The 20,329-nt window shown below is 38.8% G+C and overlaps 1 protein-coding gene across 1 annotated transcript; it reads left to right on the forward strand.

Moving 5' to 3' along the window:
* Positions 1-1,432: 1,432 nt before the first annotated feature.
* rspry1 (ring finger and SPRY domain containing 1) lies at positions 1,433-19,017 on the forward strand. Its single transcript, XM_023281912.3, has 15 exons — positions 1,433-1,825; positions 2,335-2,950; positions 6,384-6,436; positions 8,665-8,777; positions 9,638-9,764; positions 10,370-10,428; positions 12,230-12,296; positions 13,131-13,262; positions 13,374-13,489; positions 13,608-13,751; positions 13,891-14,002; positions 14,319-14,421; positions 14,604-14,756; positions 16,368-16,472; positions 16,593-19,017. Exons 2-15 carry the CDS (start codon positions 2,553-2,555, stop codon positions 16,687-16,689), a joined length of 1,779 nt encoding a protein of 592 aa, XP_023137680.1. The 5' UTR covers positions 1,433-1,825; positions 2,335-2,552; the 3' UTR covers positions 16,690-19,017.
* The last annotated feature ends 1,312 nt before the right edge of the window (positions 19,018-20,329 follow it).

The following is a 20,329-nucleotide window of genomic DNA, read 5'->3' on the forward strand; positions in this document are numbered from 1 at the left end:
TTTGATATACAATTTACATTATGGTTAATTCTCTAGTTTAATATTCAGTATTAACGGATTATTAATTATTTAGTTTAGTTTTGTAACTGTTTTGTTTTCCTGCGACTGTTTTTCCGGTTCTGTCATTTTGAATTTAACTAAGTTTGCAGTCCTTTGTATTTGAGTTTATTTCCCTTTGTGCAGTTCATTTGGTTAATTTGCATGTTAATTTTGTTTATTTTGTACATTTTGGGATTTGTTAGTTGTTTGTAAATATAGTGACTGTCCATCATGTACAGTTAAATTTAAGGATCAGGGTGCAGAACAGTTCCTTTATTACATCCCTGGACCGAAGCAGAGTTCATGACCGTCCCAGTTTACGTCACGCCATCTGAATGCATGCTTGAATCAATAAAAGACCTTTGGTTTGTTTTAATTTGATTTGATGGATGCTTTAATTTACTCAGTTCTGCCACCTGTATCATATCACATGTTCAAATGGGAGTTAATATGCTCAGACTCTGAGAATCTAGCTCAGAGATGGAGACCCATATTAGATGGAATACAGAGAGAACAACTTTTAGAGTAATAGACTGTCGCTATTGGATTTGTCACATGAAGTCCAATTTCAGTCCCTCTTTGTTGTATTCTCCTGATTGCCTAACCACAAAGACGGTGAGCAAGTATTTATAAATTGGTGCTATTTAAAGTGACCATATTGATGACCAGTAAACTGATTTCAAATTTGACCATTTAGTGACACAATGTAGATTCACCTGAGCAAGTGAAATTATACTCTTAATTCTCTCAAAAAAACTGAGCGTTTTAAAATTAGATTTCAGTTGAAAGTAAACAGGATTGGATAGGATGCAACCAGGAATTGATGAAAAATGGTTGAATGCATGTAGTGATATTTAGCACTGATAGTGAAATAGATATAGATTGATAAACATTTATCAGCTTATAATTAATCAGCCAGAAGCATTAAATGTTGAGTCAAAATTGTACTCTTTAATTTCATAGTGTCAAAATCACACTTATGATGTAACACATTTATTTCATGTGTTACTCTTCAAGCACAAATATATATAAACTTAAGTATTTTTTCTATGAACTTTTTAGTGGCAACATATTTTCTGGATGTGCATTTTGTTAGGTTGTGCCCTCTGTAAATTGCTTAAATGTGGACCAACTATGGGAGACTTTGGCTTTGAGTGGAAATAATTTCTTGATTTGTTTTTGTCATAAAACAATTTATAAACGAGGTATAAAATTTAATAGATAACACACACATAGAGAAAACAGTAATTTCTGGACAGAATCAAAAAGCTACAAAATATATTACGGATACGGCAAAAAAAAAAAAAAAAAAAAAAAAACGACAGAAAGGATGGGTTTTGTTTTCCTGTACATTTCATTAAAGCGAAATCCTTCTCCTCCTTCAGCCTCGCCTCCGCATCCACAGCTGATGATGACCAACGTTTTAGCTGCCAACGCTACGGAACTTAGCACGCAGCTAGCGGTGTAGTAACGTCGTTAAAATGTGTACGCGGTGTTGGCAGTGAATGTGTTGTTCTGTGTTCCCGGGCAAAGGCGTGTGGTGGAATATAGACGGGACACACAAATGTGCTCCTATGCTTCACCGGGGACCCAGTGCCACGCTTAGTTCGCCGCTACTCACATTAGCTAACTTGTGTAGTCTGACAGGAGAATCAGAGGAGTGTCCGGCTAGCAGCTAGCAGGTTAGCCACTACACAGCGGAGCTAGCTAGTTAGCGCTCTGTTTTGTTCACTACTTTGGTGTGGCTCGACTGCGTTTGAACGCTGTTGTTTCAAGTGGTAGCAACGTAAGTATGCCTTTGGGTTAAAACTTAGTCTTTATAGTTTAACAGCAAGATAGTAAGAGGAAGTTTGTGAAACTTGGTTTTTCATTTGTAACTGATAACGGTATAGTGTTTGCTTTGTGGGTGGCTAGCTTGCTAGCCAGCTAACTGAAAAGCTCTTGTTTGTCAACAGTATTAAAATGTGGGATCCTTTAGCAGCTTTATGATTATCCCTTTGTTGATACGCTGTGACTTAAACAGCACAGCTTTCGATTTAAACAGCTAGACCTCGTTTAGTTACTACTGTGCTTGAGAGATGAACAGCTAAATGGCTAATGTTAATTTTCTTTGTCGTTTTTCCTCAATTTATTTCTGAAATCTGTGTATCTGATGAGGTTTTGTCATATCAGTAAGTTTAAATATTTGCTGTTGACAGAATAGGATTAAATGTTACAGTTTAATTTACAGCTCAGGCAGACTGAACTTACAGGAAGAGTTTCACAGTTTCTGTTCTGTTTGTGTTGTTTTCACAGCTATGTGAGTCCTGGATGAGAGCTGGACCTGAGCTTTGGGCTATCTATGATGTTCAGAGCTTTCCTCGTTAGGTCACCTGACCCTTCTTAGTCCATTTAACCAATCATCTATTCCAACACCCAAACAAATCTCTGCTTGGCAACAATATGATCATTTACACCGACCCCACCCAGCCCACAGGGACAAGAATCCCCCAAAAACAAGCTCTCCAAATGATATGATAGTAGCCGCCTGGATCACTTTTTGTGCCTGCAGGAGCCTTGCACGGGTTCTGCTCTTCCTATCCTCCTCAAACTCCCTTCCTCCATTCTGGGAGACTGTTGCCAGTGTGGTTTCCGGCACTGGAAGCATGGGTAACAGCTGTGTGTGCCGAGAAGACAGTGACTTGGAGGACCATCACCATGGGTCATCGAGAGCGACTCGAGGACAAGCTAGGCGGGTGGATCATGGTACAGGCGTAGGTGTTGACACCGTAGAGGCTCGAAGCAGTCGGCCAAGGGACCCAGTCAGGCCACCACGCCGAGGGCGAGGACCCCATGAGCCTAGACGGAAGAAGCAGAATGTGGATGGCCTGGTGCTGGACACACTGGCTGTCATCAGGACACTTGTAGACAAGTAAGCCTAGTAACACAATTAATAATTTAATGATGAAAATTGAAGGAAAAGCCAGAGTGGTTTGCACAGTTTTAAAATGAATATCCTGGACATTCAGTAGTGTTTAGCAAATTTCGCCACTATCTCTCTATGCTTTGCTTTTGTGAAATACTATTCACCTGTCTGGTTGATAATGCCAATTCATGTCATTGAGTGCTGTCCCTTTCATTGTCTTGGTTTACTTCTCATATTCATTTTCATATCACCATGTCACTCTGACATTTCTACTGCAGATGAGCATCAATGAGGTGAAAGTTATTTTTGTGCTTTTATGACGCATAACTGTAATTTATTCAGATTAATGCCTCCGCTGTGGATCAATTAACGTAATTAATGTAGTTTCATGGCAACATATGACTCTAAATGTGCTGACAAACTTCCAGATTGAAAGATTCAAATGAATCTTCAGCAGTATTGTGACAATGAAAAGGCATCATTGGTCATTACAGGGCTGTAAATTACGGCTGATATTCAAATGTTGAACTGCAAGTTCTTCATGGAAAAAGATCGCTTGCTTAAAACAAATATTAACAGGTGTTCCAAGAAGCAGCTGCAGGTATTAAGTTATTTATTTCTGGCTTCAAACAAGTAGAACTTGTAAAGGAGAACTTCATGGCAGTCAGGTTCCTTTGAGTTCTGCGTTTCCTGTCTTGATGCAGTGATGACTTGCTACAATGATTTAGCAAGGTTTGTCTTGCCTGTGTAGATGCAGAGGCAATTTCTTCATCTGCCTCCTCTTCCACAGAGCTATTTCTTTGAAGAAAGACCACATGTTGTCCTGTTGGTGTTCATTTTCAGCAGCCATAATGTTTGCTCTGCTGACTGCCCACCATACTCTGAAAAAAGCCGTACAGCAACATCAGTCCGCTGCAGGGAGGAGGAAGACCCTAAACGGCACAATAAAAAGAGCCATATTTACTGACGCCTGTCACAGACACGTAGCTATTTTATAAAAACGTCATCACAGACAGAAATCAAGTTCAACACAACACCTGTTGTCCTCCAGTCTACAGATTTCCATTGCGTGTTTGCAACATCGGAGTTATCTGATAGGAGCTTGACTATGCAATATAGCAGCCAAAATGACTGTCTAAAATAATAAATGAACTACTGTCATCCTAAACACCTGGTCATCAAAGTATTCTAAACTCATGCCATTTCATCCCACAGACTACATGTGTTTCCTTCACCAGCTCAGAGTTGATGCAAACCTCTAAGAAACATTTCTGACCTTGACTTTACATTTGTTAAAGCAGACAATCAAGACTTCCAACTTTAGAATGTCCTCAGGTATTTCCAGTTCCGTCCATTTGGAGCAAGATAGGTCAAACTTTATTGATCCCTCACTGGGTGAATTCACAAGTTACAGCAGCTGTATAAAGATAAGGCATGAAAGAAGCAAGACAAGAATAGCAAAAAGTACAACAGGGCTAACAAAAAAAAAAAAAATCAAGTTTAATAATAAAGGTCTCAGAGACAATATACCGGACATGATGAATCTAGATACCGATATGTATATGTATGACAGTAAATTTAATAAGTATAGTGTGCAAAAAGCCTTTCAGCTTGCTTTTACCATAAAAAGATGACCATATGAAAAACTGTAATGTCAAGCAGCAAATTAAAGTTACCAGAAATATGTTCAATACGGCTGAACCAACACTGTTATGTATGTACTGACGTCACTTTATCATGGCGAATCACTTGCTAGATGGCTCGGTAGAAATCAGAAAATACATTTGTCATAAATTTGACTTTAGACAAAATGTGTTAATAATATATTTGGCACTGCCAATACTAAAAACATACATGTTTCATTTTCCCTTTAAGTATCATCACTGTAAACAAAAACACTAAAATAGAGGCAATAAAGTCTTATATATGGGCAGTATGTCTGATCCTAGTTGTGAGAGACGCAGTCTAGTAGTAGTAGGCCTTAATCTTAAAGAAAAATGAAATTTAATGTGCTCTTCTTTCCACAAACTTGGCCACTAGAGTATCTCTCATTTCCTGGCATAGTGTGAGTTGTATTCCTGGAGTTAGCCCATTAAAAAAGCGAAAGGCCCATGTGTCCATGTCCACCCTCCCTAGAAGATTGAGTTACTGCTGATGGTGGATGCTCAGAAAAGAGAAGCTTAAAGACTTTTTTATTATATCATCTTTAGTTAATCATCATTTTAGCTCATCAGTGCCTTTGTCAAATCTCTATGCAATATATTCCAATTCAGCTTTAGTTCCTTTCTAAGCTCCCCTTTCACATGACCCTGTTACTTTTAATCACTAATACTTATAGTCTTTTATTTTGAAAATGTATGTTTAAATGTTCTAGTTCGTGGGTAAAAGAAACAGACCAGTTTGCAAATCTCTAAACCTGTTAGATTAAGCCATTGTTCAGTTGCACTCCTTTTTTTAAATTTACAGTCTTCTTTACCCAACTCTACTGACATTTATTCTAGCAGCATTTTGCACACCGGTCAACTGTAATCTACCTTTTTAGCATGTAAATTCGTTACCGTGTTTAATGGTTTCATATTTGCAGCATTTGGAAAATCAGTGATTGTATAATTTAGAAACTGCAGGTTTTAAGTTTAGCATTACCAAAGGTATGTGACTTTATTTGTGTGTTTAAGATTCAGTCTTGTATATTTTGTTTTATTTATATTATCTTGTGACTACCATTCAACATTCTCATGTTTGTCTTGCTAGTTTGAAACCTTCATAAAACATCGGAAAGTAAAATATAATATCACACAAAAAGCTCCTGTCAGAGAGATTTTGATATATTGGATTAATAATTGTTGATTGCTCAGTTGATCAACATATGTCAAGTTAAAACCACTTTCTGGATATTATATTTTAAAATATGACAAAGTTTTAATGTAGCTTTTAAGTCATGCGTATGCTTTTCCAGCAATGTACCCGCAGTTTGACAGATTAAATATTAATGAAAGGAAATTCGGTAACAATCTGACTTAGCTGTGTTGGGAAATCCAAGAATTGAGCTATCGGATTATATGGTGGTCAGAAAGTAGGCAGTTTTGGGCGTGGGATGGGCCATGACGAGCAACAGTAATTGCAGCGCTATCAGCAGCAACATCCACTGAAGCAAATCCATTACAACTATACACTTGCCTTAACCTCTCTACAGGATAACATTACTGTCCATATCCATTACTGTAACCACAGAAACACACAAACATGAATCATCTGTTTATATTATTCCAGATGCAGTGATCGTAGGGTCATAAACTCGCCTGCTGGTCGAATGCTTTTACTGAGAACCATTACCGCCATTTGTGCAAAATATGAATGTAAATGAAGTGAGAAAGATGTGAGAAATTCTCCTAAACTAGGCTGTTATTAAATTCTGTGCAAACTCTGCTTTGTTTTTCAGTGACCAAGAGCCCCCTTACTCCATGATCACTTTGCATGAGATGGCAGAGACGGGTAAGGAAAAAACAAAAACACACACTGTGCAAGTCACATAGCAAATAAAACCACTCTTTTGGAAGACATTTTTCAAAAATCTTGTGCAGGATGCACAAAGCTAGTGACTTACAGTGAGAGTCATGCTTTAAAATGATAAGATCATTTTTGAAAATGGGCAAAGCAATTAACAGTTTGCTCTTTTCAGAAACCGTGGTTTGATGAGTTGGCAGAAACGTTTCTTAGTTGGTCAAGCTGGTTAAAATTAAAGCCAATTTAAAGTTGGACTGTAGCTTTATCGTTAGGGAAGTTTCACAAATTATCGAGGGGATTCATTGTTTTTTTTTTTTTGACTGACTGGTGAGGAGTTCCAGGAATTTAATGTGTTTCTTCCCCCTCTGGCTAAACTTGAGTTGTTTCTGAGAAGTGCTTAGGAAGTGATATCAGAGTAGAATTATAAGCAGCATAGTTGCAGTCTTCTCCCTCAGTGACTGTTTTTCCATTTTGAGATATTTCTCCAGTCTGACACCTCACTGACACTACTTGCATACTCTTCTAAGATTTACCCTTTACTCTGGGTATTAACATACAATCTGTATCTGGATAAAGATATCTGAACCATGTGTCTTTAAATTTCCACCTGGTATCAAAATGCCTTCGTTTTATCTCAATTATACCTGTACTTTGATCTGATCTCATCACACAAAATGCTTTGATAGAGGTGACTAACACTGACATGCTCCTAACTGTAGCTTTTGTTGGGCTTGCTCAAGTTCGCATAAACAGGCAGAACTAAGTGACAGATTTTATTTACACCTGGCTGATATCGATCACAGTATGAACTCGCCCCTTTCCAAAGGTTTGTGGATCCAATCGCATCGTGATCCCAGTTTGTCCACATCTATGCCCTGCATTATCATGTATTTTGCCTTATCCAGATAAGTTATCACGATACAGATGAAATGTGTGCGCATATACTTGCATTTTTGAAAGACTTCTTTTAGAAATGGAGATCTATCAAGAAAGTTTTGTTTTTGTGAAGACCATAGGTAGGTTTGGGAGGTGGGAAAAAGGCCGTTTTTGTCAAACTGGCAAACGCTCGACTGAACAGAGCAGACGAGCTGCAACCCCACCTGTCTGCTGTTTGCAATCCTGCTGTAATATTGTTGCTTTAGCATTTCAACACTTACTGGTCCAGCCTAGGGGGGCATTACATCACACGGACAAGGGGCATGTCACGACTTACACCGCAGGAATCTTCTGTTGGCTATTGCATTATTAGCCTGGTCTTGTGATTTTTGTCTAAACAGGATTTAAATATTCTTCCACTGCATGTTTTGCAAGTTTGTGCACCAAGTGAATGAAATAGCAGAGTTTCTGTATTGTTAGTTTGACAGTAACTGACAGGTTTTCTGAATAAAGTTTTCTGAATCTGAAGGTCTGGTTGTTATTCAGTCTGTTGAGCTTCAGCTGATGTTTGTGTACATTTTAGGTTTGTTGTTGATGTGCTTTCTGGTGCATATGGTGACCGATACTCCCATGCTGTGCGTGTGAGAGCATTTCTGTGGATGTGTATGTGTTAGGCTTTGAATTCTTGCGCTTGGGCCTTGTGTCATGCACATATGGTGTTTGATGCTCACAAGGCGCGGTGTTGTGTGGCTTGACAGCAGCCAAGTTGGGTATTAGTTTGCAGATACTGAACCCTGAAGGCAGCCAAGCAGCAAGTCAGTCAGCCAGCCTGTCACTTTCTGTTTGACATGTGCTACAATGTTAGATTATTCATAAGCTAGTTGGTTTTCATAAATGATGGTGTCAGGGAGCATTTTCTTTTGAGACACCTAATGGACAGGAAATCCGTGTTTTACTAATTATTCTGCATCTGATACTCTGGTTATCTGGATTCATTGTCACAGAAATGCGATTTTTGTGTTTTTGCATTAAGGAAAGAATATGCAAACACAGGGGAGCATTTATTAGATGAATATGAATCAAGAAAATATTTGCCAAAAGCTGTTGTTGGCACAAAAAGACCTTTCTACGTTTTACGCAGGAGGAAACAGACCTTTTAAAGACACTTCAGGATAAAACATTATTTATTATTAAGAGGACAAGTAGCTAAAATGTAGTCTTAACTTACCCAGCTAGGCTCAGTTGTCGTCTGTACAGTTTAAGTAATAATATTGTGTGATTGGTCACATGAATTTAGTTGAGTCTTGATTTAAACTTCTTCTCTCTTCCTCTTCTCTTAGATGATGGCTGGCTGGAGGTCGTCCAGTCTTTAATACGAGTGATTCCACTGGACGATCCACTTGGCCCTGCAGTGATCACCCTTCTACTAGATGAGTGTCCTCTCCCCACCAAGGTATTAATCTGACTCTTAATGTAGAAAATACCAGATATAATCGAAACAGACCGTTTCTATTTGTCACTGCAGCTCTAACTAACTGACTAACTCACTTATTTACATTTAACTAGCTGCCAGACATTATTAGACCACTCCTCCACAATTCAACATGGAGACTTGTGTCAATGGAGTAATACAAGCGACAGTTTAGACCTGCAGATGGAAACATGTTGATGTTGTGAGCGACATGCACTTTTTACACATGCCACTTACAGCCAAAAACTGTTGCATGCTTTTAAGGTCTTGCATTCATCACGTCAATCTGTTAGAAAGAAGCAAATTACCAAAAAACATAAAATATAAATGTGTTCTTATGTACCTGTAAAGAAATACAATTGTAGCTTATTGAACTTCATAAAAAACATTTACTACAACTTCCCTTTTACTGTTCCATTTGATCTCTGCTTTCCACCCCCTATCCCACTGCTTTTTCTCTGCTTTGAACAAATAAAATCTGGCTAGGACCCCCTGCTTCCCTGACAAAAGTAACCTGAGGACAAACATGACACTCTGAACAGAGTGAACTCTGGACTTCTCCCAGTATTCAGCAAAAAAAATGCTAGATCTCAAAAAAAATTGGAAGCCCCAGACATTTACAAACAACAGAAAAAACAGTCACCCTTCACCCCTCGCCTGCAGTTAAATTTTTCTTGGTATCCTTGTGGCTTTTTCTGACAGAATAATGTCTGGATTTGCAAATGTTTGAGTAGCAATGCTAAACTCCAGCTCTCCATCCTTCTTGACTTTTGGATTGTTTAATAGAAATTGTGTGTAGATGTGACCCTCACTGGACTAACTGGTCCATATTCTCTCTGCAGGATGCTCTCCAGAAACTCTCTGACATGCTGAGTCTGAGTTCGGCTGTTGCACGACAGGACGCTCTAAACCCTGCTAAGCACAGAAACACCACCGCTGTTTTGGGATGCCTGGCAGAGAAACTGGCTGGTAGAGTCCACATTTACATACTTCATTTGATTTTTAATCTGCAAGTTAATAGCTGGCTCCGTGGTTCTTTCATTTGCTTTGCCTTGCTCGCTAGGGACTTCTAGATGTTCAAGTTTGTTACAAGCAACTAATTATAAGAAAGTAATGTCTGTCTTAGTCAGCTTGCTGAGACTTGAAACTAACCTTGACAGAGTTTCTAACCCTGTATTAAAGTGCTTGGAGGCAATTTTACTCTTTTTACAACTTAACTGGAGTAAGACGTGATACCAGATGTGCACTTTGGTGGTACAATTATTGGTCAGACTAGACCAGCTAAGCTTAGTTTCTCAATAGCATTGCTCTCGCAGTCAGAAAAACACTCCAACATAAACACTTTGTTTAATATTCTTGTCCTCGTGGCATTAAAGAGACCAAGTGAAAGTAGACAGAAGGCGTCTACTGAATTTTCCATAACAATAAATTAATACTGTCATGAACAAGCAGTCAGAGTTTCCACTGTTATTGATGTTAAAAAGTATTTTTTTTCATTGAGACTCATGTATTTGGGAAACAGCTTTTTTCATTGATCTCTTTTTCTTTTTTCTTTGTACATTTTTGTTCTGTAGGACCAGCCAGCATTGGAATGTTGAGCCCTGGAACCCTTGAGTACCTCCTAGAGAGCCTGGTGAGCAAACATTGACACCTGGTATTTAAGTTTGTGAAATACATCACACTGTTGCATAATAACACCTAGGATTTGCTGATGCATTGAGGTTGCTTAACTGATGAGGTGACAGCTGTGGTTGTCCTGCTGTTAGTGAATGACAAGATTGGGTCAGTGCTTCAGTATACTTGAAATGAATGCATGCTGGGTAATCATGCCAGAGAGACAGGTTGTAGATTTTCCAAATGGCTCCTAGATGACATTGAACAAAGACAGTGGTATAATTATAAAGAGGAAACACTCTTCTGCTTCTGCTGTTGCTGTTTATTAGATAAGAGCCTCACTGTCTTCCGATTCACTTTGCTTTGCTGTGCGTTGTCAGCGCTGTAACAAAGTCAGCTCTGCATCTGCAGTGTTTTGAACTGATCCAATAGAAACAACAAAATATATCCAGCATTTATTTATACCAAAAATTAAGAAAACAAGTGACTGAGTTTCATGGGAAGGTATTATTCACCTACTTTATTATTGCAAAAAGCCTCTTTGCAATTTGAGTTTAAAATTATTTTTGCCATATTTTTCCACAATAATGATGGTTACAATGGAAATGTAGACAAGAAATGTGAGGAGAGACAATATGCAACAAAGGATGTTGCTATTATGTGGTATTACAGTTTTGGTATCAATTTTATTGAGAGGAAATGTATTTAGGTAAATATTCTTAGTACAGATTACAGGGGTCCTTGACTTACGTCGGAGTTCCGTTCCTACGGATTATCGTAAGTCGATTTTCGCCATATGTCGGAACTTCGGCAAAAATGTAAACAAAGCCATTGTGTGCATCACAATATCAATCAGTTGTTTGGAAAAGTCGTGAATACCAATGACTTTGATGCATGCATGAGTCATTTTACAAGAAGATAACAGAATATTGTAACAGACTGATATTGTTGTGGATGTTGAGGTTTCAATGTTTACTGTTCAGTGCGAGATTTACCTAACGTCAATGAACATGCCATGTTTAGCTAGCTCACCTGTGATTGGCTGAGAATCAGCAGTAGTGTGTGTTGCTCCATGTCGGTGTGTGTGTGTTGAGCGAGAGAGAGCTGGGAACGGCGGCTAATTCTGGAGCTAACTTATAGGTTTTTTGTATTCATTTTGGTGTTGGCTACAGCCCACAGTAGCCTGTGTGAAGGTTTAATAAATGACCAGAGAATAGGATAAAGTCTCACTCCTTCATCACAGAGGGTCACTACAATATGTTCCACTGTTTTGACAACTTGACCGATGTTCATCGGTGTTTTGCCCTGTTCCGAGCGTTTTATTATATCTAATTTCAGGTCCATGGAGATGGCTTCCCTTTTCTTTGAAGCACTGCCATCAGAAGAGTCTGACTTGTCCTTGGGAGCCACAGTGAAGGGCAAAAAGTTAGTGAATGTAGCACAATCCAAGGTGGCGTACAATGGGCAGATGTACACAAAGCCATCTTATAGCGCCGCATGATGACTTATTGGTCTGCTCCGCTCTCTGCGTGACAGTATATTTGTCCACTCTGTTCGCCTACTAGTTCCACGTAACCAGTTCCAATGTAACAACAAAACGCCGTAGGTCGAGGACTTCGTAAACTTAGGACCCCCTGTATTGTTGAAAGTAGACCGTGATACCATGAGGTTCTCACTTAGTCTCAATTATTCAAAACCACGTTTTATTGTACATTCATGTGAAAGAGATTTTTTTCTGTTTTTGTCAAATTAATCAAATGGAAAAAGTCCACAACCTCACCAGTATTCCATTTCTTTCTTTTCTGTCACTCTTCCTCCAGAGCTCTGAGGCCCACCCCACTGTCATGCTGTTTGCTCTCATTGCTCTGGAGAAGTTCTCCCAGACCAGTAAGTTCACTCACAGTATCTTAAAGTCACTTTGAAGTTAACATGCATAATTACGCTGTCGAAACAAGACTAAAAGTGACCTTATTAAAACAACGAGCAGAGATGCGAGAGAGTTTCCTGTTTCCATAGCAACAGGCCTGTCCGGTGTCACCGCTTTCACCTTCTTCTACTTTCCTTGTCTTGTTTTGTTTAAATATTATGCTGTGATGTGAATACAAAAAGTACTGTTTTTCGATAATTTCCCTTGTTTATTCCCAAACCAGCATGGTAGTTGTTGACTCATTGCAAAAGCAAAGCTGTGGTCCTGAAGCATGTTAATACTCTCTTCTCTAGGTTTTACAAGGCTTTTTTTAGTCACCAACAGCTAATTGTCTCAACTGACTCAGTCACATTGTTGCAACCTTTTTCTACACTATTTTAAAATTATTTTGAGAGAACTTTACAGGTGTTCAAGTTATGTTTTTTTAGTCTCACTGATAGAACAGATATGCTCCCATTTCTGTTGCTTAATTTAATCTTTCCAGTTCTCTATACAGGCCACATCGTGACTCTTGGTTTATTTGCACCTTTTGTGCTCTAACCTGACTCTTAAAATCAGTTTTATTTAATGTGTATTGTTTTCTACATGTCAAAATACCGGTGACCTACATCTCTGTACTTTGCTTGAACAGCTCCCTTGCAAATGCAGACAGCACTGAAGCTGCCATTGCTCTGCTAACATGCTACTAATGCTACTCCTATTATGTAGGCACAGCGTTACAGTAATGTCTCATGTTTCTTAAACTTAATTTATGTTCATGTTTCCTGCTCACACCAACATCCTCTTGCTCTCAGGTGAGAACAAACTGACGGTGTCTGAGTCTTCTATCAGCAATCGACTCGCTGTCCTGGAGTCGTGGGCAGAGCATCCCGACTACCTGAAGAGACAGGTTGGATTTTGCTCACAGTGGAGCCTTGACAACCTGTGTGAGTAGCCTAATGCTTTAATGTTTGTGTGGAATCACATTTCCTAGAGCCATGTGTTTCAGTCTGTCATTAATGAACTGTGATATTCTACTCCTGTTGTCCTCTGTCCAGTTCTAAAAGAGGGTCGGCAATTCACTTATGAGAAAGTCAACCTCACTAACATCAATGCCATGCTCAACAGCAACGATGTCAGCGAGTACCTAAAGATCTCCCCTACCGGACTAGAGGTTAGTCTGTGTGTGTATGTAGGGAAATTCGCCACAACATTTCCAACATCATGGTATAATAACAGGTACTAAAAAAAAAACTGGAGTGTTTATTCTTTCTTGTTGCTCTTGTCTTCAGGCACGCTGCGATGCTTCGTCCTTTGAGAGCGTGCGCTGTACTTTCTGTGTGGATTCAGGCGTTTGGTACTATGAGGTGACGGTCATTACATCAGGAGTGATGCAAATCGGATGGGCCACCAAGGACAGCAAGTTCCTAAACCATGTACTCGTCTTCATTGTTTTTACTGTTCAACCTTGAAGCAATTTTCCCTTCTGGGATCAATAAAGTTTTCAAATTTTGCATTCTTTCTTGGTTGTACTGCAGTCACATAATGAAGTATTTCTGCATATGTGCATTTCAGGAGGGGTATGGAATAGGAGATGATGAATATTCATGTGCGTATGATGGCTGCAGGCAGCTCATCTGGTACAACGCTCGCAGTAAACCTCACTCTCATCCCTGCTGGAAGGAGGGTACGAACAACTCGCCTATAGACACAGTTATAATTTAAGATGACTGTTTTGTGTATTTCTTAATCATGCTCTTTGAAGAAATTTTTGAATCTTTGTCAGTGTAAACTGTGGAAGAGAAGACGCTTTAAATGCGGGACTCATTTGTTTGGGAACTGCTTTATTGTCTTTAGTGTCTCAGGGGTGCTTTATGATTTTAGCACCCACACTCTACTGTCACTGCCAGCATTCAGGCTGTGACTAACCTCCCACATGGAGGATAATGGTAATAACAACATGCCTTTATTCTGCTGTGTGTGTGCATGTGTGTCCCGTTCAGGAGATGCCATCGGCTTCCTGTTGGACCTCAGCAAGAAGCAGATGATCTTTTATCTGAACGGGCATCAGCTGCCGCCAGAGAAACAGGTTTTCTCATCAGCCACGTAAGCTCACACACACACAGAGGAACTTACTCATTTTCAGTCACTTTCTCTGTGTTTTTTTTTTTGGTTTTGTGGCTCTTGTTTTCTTTAATAACTTCAGTCCTCTTTCTGTCCTTCCTTCTGTCTCTCCATCTTTTTAAAAATAAAAATGTCCCTGTTTTTTCTCCATGTCTTTATGCCAGGTCTGGTTTCTTTGCGGCAGCCAGCTTCATGTCCTACCAGCAGTGTGAGTTTAACTTTGGGGCCAAGCCTTTCCGTCACCCACCCTCTGTCAAGTTCAGCACCTTCAACGACTTCGCTTCACTGCTGCCCAGTGAAAAAATCATTCTACCGAGGTAAGAAAAAAAAAAACCAGCTGGTCACCTTGAAAGTGCTGTTTTTTTTTTTTTAAATAGTGGAGCCTAAAATAGTCAATACTATAAGAGCTTGACAAAGCAGTATGTAAATTGTTTTACCCAACTGTCCTCTGACTAGTGAATCATTTGTTTGCACACAGTGTCCAATGCGTAGGTATTGCAAGATACAAACATGACTCAGCATCTGGGGTTATTCCAGTGTACATAGAACACTTTTATCACTCATTAATTTGTTGACTGCATTTAACTACATTTTTGAACTTTTTGTTATTGTCGTGGCTCGTTAAAGGATGTCTTTAGGGTCAGTTAGATATAGTGATATGAACAGAGCAATATTGTACAGGACAGATGACAAATTTGTCATTATTTTAGGCTGTTTTTTTTTTTTACTACACATCAGACTTTTTTGAAGTTGGTGAACCATGAAAGAGACTCAGAATTCACAATACTCTCAAACTGGAACACCAAAAGTAAAAGAACCTATCAATGCTGCTCATTATAGCTGTGTTTCGACATAATATTAAACAAGATGTTGGATTTCACATATTGTTTTCAGCCACTAACTGACAAATAAAAAAGAACATTGAACATGGATTTTACTTGATCTACATCTTGTGCTCCATTTTTAGTGCAGTTAGAGCAAACAATGAAAGTGTTGATGCGATAAAAATTGATGCAGCTAAAAAACACCATTTGCAGCATCACATATCGACCAGCTATTCCACAGTAATGGGCATTAGTGACTGAATGTTGGGCTCAGCCTCAGTTGGTGGTGTGGTAACATAACTGTGTCTTTTAGATTCATAAGTGCGATGGTGAATTGCTGCTGAAAGGAAAGTTATTGCCTGACATGAATCGCATTCAAAGGCCTATCAATTGCATTCTTTATTTTTTATTATTGTAACATAAAGATCTAAATGAAATGCAGTCCTAAAAAAGCTCTGTGTGAGTGGATTTTAGGAAGTTAAATTCTGAAATGCTTTAATTATTGCTATTAAAACTGATTTACATTAATAAAACCGTGTATTTGTGTACATTGAGACACTTTTGCTTGCTGTAATCATCCTCCTGTTCATACTGTTCATTAAGAGACACTTTCCTACTGCTTCCACTTTGGCAGTCTTTCTTTTTCTTCTCGAATAAGAGGCGTTAGTAGTCTGTAATAAACGTCAGGTGAGTATCTACCAAAGTAACTGTCTTCTCAGTAAAAAAAAAAAAAAAAAAAAAAAAAAAAAAACATGTTTGTGTTACTATCTATCTACAGCTGCTCAGCACAGAAACAGAAGGGAAATTTGGTACTAAACCGTGTACATTTGAAAGATTTCTACTTAATTAAATTAAGTCAGGCTAATGACCTGACTCTTCATTGGAATTTAATCAGTTAGGTGTCTTTTAACAGCCAGTATGAACAGGAAGATTACAGGAAAACAGTTTTAATGTGTATTAGAATTGTTTTTACAGAGTTGAAAAAGCTTATATATAGCACATATTACAAAAATGTATGTACATTCTCCTATTCTTGGGTGTGATCACAGTGCACATGTATGTGTGTGAAAACCCTATTTATCTGAATTTGTGTGTGTCTCCCAGACACCGGCGTCTGGCCTTACTGAAGCAGGTTAGCATCCGAGACAACTGCTGCACGCTGTGTTGTGACGTCATGGCGGACACAGAGCTACGGCCTTGTGGACATGGGTATGTGTGCATGTGGTAAACGATAGTCCAAGATCTCGGTAAATAATCATATTTAGTTGGAATTTACTGTGAATGGACAGTAACATATCCCTATGTTCCCCTCCCACCATCTTCTTCCAGTGGTATGTGTATGGAGTGTGCCTTACAGTTAGAGACGTGCCCATTGTGTCGCCAAGACATCCAGACCCGCGTCAGACTCATTGCACATGTCTCCTGACACACTTCCTGCCCTTCCTCCAATAACGAGAGACACACAAGCCCCACAACCTCCTCCTCCGATCCCCTCTCTGCCAACAGGGCCACGAGGACGGTGCCACGACGTTGTGACAATGCCAGAACTGTGAGTTCTGGTCGGAGGAGGCCACGATGGAGGGCTGGCGAGAAGAAACGGAGGAGATGAGAGGAGGGGGAATTATACCACAGCTGGATCGCTGGGAGCTTTCCCTCATTTACCTACATCTCCTCTTTTATATCCTTCTGACAAGTCACTGCAGAAGCTGGGCCAAGTATCGTCAACTTTCTACAAACAGTACATTTTTCATGAGCAGACATGAGGAGCACAGACAATTTAATCAGATTACAGACAGAACCAACTTCTCATCTGCAAACCCCTGTATAATGTAATCAAAAAGCGTCCTTTCAGATAAGAGCATCCCACTTCGCTTTCAGTCCAGAGGCTACTACTATTTAATCCCATCACCATCATGCACACGTCTGCAGATCTGACAGGGCCGAGAAGAAGAAAACAGCACAGCCTGTAGTACAGTATTAAACCCAAGGTACAGATAAATTTGAGATGTATCTCACTTTCTTGTTTTTGGCTGCACATATACGAATTATGTCTTCAAAGTAGCATTTTCATTCTTGTTTCCAACACTTATGCTTTAGGCGGCTTTGCTGTCTGATTGACCCACCCACTTCTAGGGTTTGTCATTGCAAAACTACGTTGTCCAGTAAAAGATCAGGTTTTACTCTTGGTGTCAGAAAACGTAAAAATTCTGTGAGTTCTGTTTTCTGATTCAGTTTATAAAACTGTTCAAAATCAATCAGCTGTCACACAAGAACGAAAGTTAAGGACATAACAAATGTTATGTAGCCAGTAAAAAAACCACACTTCAGTCTGTATTAGAACTAAAGGATTCTCAGCGTGGCTGACCCTGCTGTTTTTTGTGCTTCATTGTCTTAGCTCAGATGTTCCTTCAGTCTCCTTCTTATCTTATGTATGAAGCAACCAGAAAACACAGGGATTGTAAGTTACAGGAATTTATTGTATAGACAACATCAAACATTTTTCCCCTCAATTATAAATTCATGTTTTGGAGAACCAATGACCGCCACTACCTTCTGAATTTGTCCGGTATTTCTTGATCAATGACCAATCTGGCAACACTTTCTGATGTCGCTTCACCAAATGAGTCTGGCTCATTTGAGGGGCCACATAAGTAACTATGTCTTAATTGCTGTTTGTGATTGCAAACAAGTTTCGATCCACGAGATGTGATTTAATTTTATATTGTAAATGAGAGTGAACACTGAGGTTGCCTGGAAAGTACAACAGGTTTTGTTGATTTTGACAGTGTTTTATGAGCTGAGCAGTAACTAGTTTGAAGCAAATGTGAAATGTTCAAGTGAATTGTTCCTGAATCAGTTTTCACCGGGTCATTCTTATGACGGTGTAATTTTTGATCTGATTTGGCAGTGAAATACTTGACTTAAATCAGCAAAAACACTACCCACAGCACAGTGGCATGACCTAGTGTGTGGGCTTTTAGCACAGAAATTGTATTTATGTTTCACTTGCTACAAATCATAGCAGTCTTTGTGGGATTTCTTGCATACATAATTGATCTAAAAGTTTGTCCAAAGTGTGTTTATCCAGTTGATGGGGTCAGACTGAGTAGAACGTGATTTCCCTCTTTGGCATCTGTACAACATGACACATGCTCGCATTTTGCTATTCCTCCATCTTCCTGCCTCTGTCTTATACCTGGTGTTTTCTGTCTGTCTCTCTGTCCATCCTTTACTTGAAGCACCTCTGGGTTGATTGAATGACATTTGTATTGTGGAAACAGGTGACGAATTTGACGTACGAGAGGTCATGATTCAAGAAATATTCTGTTTGTACAATTTTAAACATTCAGTAGCATTACAAATTATAACACTGAATAATTTATGAATAATTAATCTTGGTCAAATTGTTTATTAAAGAGTTCCTACTCCACCAAATTGCATGAACAGAATCAATAAAATCATTCAGATTATACTCGGATGGTTTCTGATGAGAACATGCATCTCTCAGTATGACAAAAGGCTGGTTTGGTCAGTGTTTGTTACCTTGTATTTCCTGGAGCACCTTATACATGGAGGTGAGAGACAAGTTATCTCTGTGTTTGGGGATAAAGTTCAGGACTGTAAAGATTAAATTGTGAGTTGTATTTAAAACATCTATAAAGGAAATTTGCCCCAGAGTTCCCAAAGATGTGATTTATTGAAGAATTGTTGTTTCCTGGATTGTGATATTTGTAATAAATGTATGTACATGTGATGATTTTCCACAACTGGCTGGTGCTTTTCCACACAGCAAAACTGCTAAACCTGAAACTGTTAATCCTATGTGTCTCACAGACAGACGTGATAACAGTTTAAACCATTGCCCTGGAAACAAATGATGCAGCTTTATTAACACAGACATTTATTCCTCAATTCACAGTCAATCTTAACTGAGGCAGATGCATAACTGTTTGAGAAAGATTTGGCAAAAATTATGTTTTTAAATGAATCTCAGCGAACTTTGTAAGCTCCTAGATGTAGGTTTAAATGGAATTGTTCAGTGTTTTATTTATGTATAGTTGAGCCCCAGATTTCATACCTGTTCAAAATTTTGATTTACAGTGAATGTATATTTGACGAACAGGTTTCTTGTGGCTTAAAAAGACGTGACAGCAGAAGACAGTAAGGTGTTGTGTTCAAGATGTAACTGATGAATTTTAACTATTTTATCTAACTATATTTTTAATTAAAAACACGACGTCAAATATAAATTACACCTTTTTGTTGTAACCAGTGGCAACACCTGAAAATAGAAGGTCTCCACCAGTCTTCAGTTCCTTCTGCAGATACAACAGGACTTTTGAGCCACTCAGGAATGTTGATGCTGCTTTACTTTCACCGTGTCTTACCACTTTGTGTTTTTCAGATCATTGTCCTATTGGAAGATCCAGTGAAGCCCAAAGCAAAGTTTCTCTGCAGACTGACTGATGTTTTCTACAGAATATTAACGTAGTCCTCTTTTCTCGTGATGATATTTACTGTGACCTGACATTTGTTTTTAGAAATGGAGTCCTTGTTTGGCGTCCATAGAAATCAGTCTTGTTCAGTGCCTGCATTGAGAAGTTGGTACAAGAATTGTTCATATTCATCAGGATGGCTTAGGTGGTGATACTTGGATTCTTCTTGACATTTTGAACTAGCATTCCTTCCAGTGTAAGGGTCCTTTTGCGCCTTATTTACCAGCCCTTTGAGATATTTCACTGTAACTCCTTACACTTTTTGATTAGCTTTGCCTTGTGAACACTAATATTTAAAAACACTTGCATATGTCTTTCTGTTTTTTTTTTCTCCACAATTGACCTTCATAGCGAGCTCACTAAGAGATCTTTGGTTTTAGCCATGACTTGCAATTGATTAGTGACTGTCTAGAGAACTACTGCATCAGTTGTTAATTTATGCATTTAGTCAAAAATGGGCATCAGTTTCAGTGTATATAATTAATTTTTGACTAAGATTTTTTGTGAAAATGTTTTCAAAAACACATAGTTAAAATGCATCATGAACATCTGTTAATACCTTATGATCTT

Source organism: Amphiprion ocellaris, chromosome 3, assembly GCF_022539595.1.
Source record: "Amphiprion ocellaris isolate individual 3 ecotype Okinawa chromosome 3, ASM2253959v1, whole genome shotgun sequence".
Taxonomy (NCBI): domain Eukaryota; kingdom Metazoa; phylum Chordata; class Actinopteri; family Pomacentridae; genus Amphiprion; species Amphiprion ocellaris.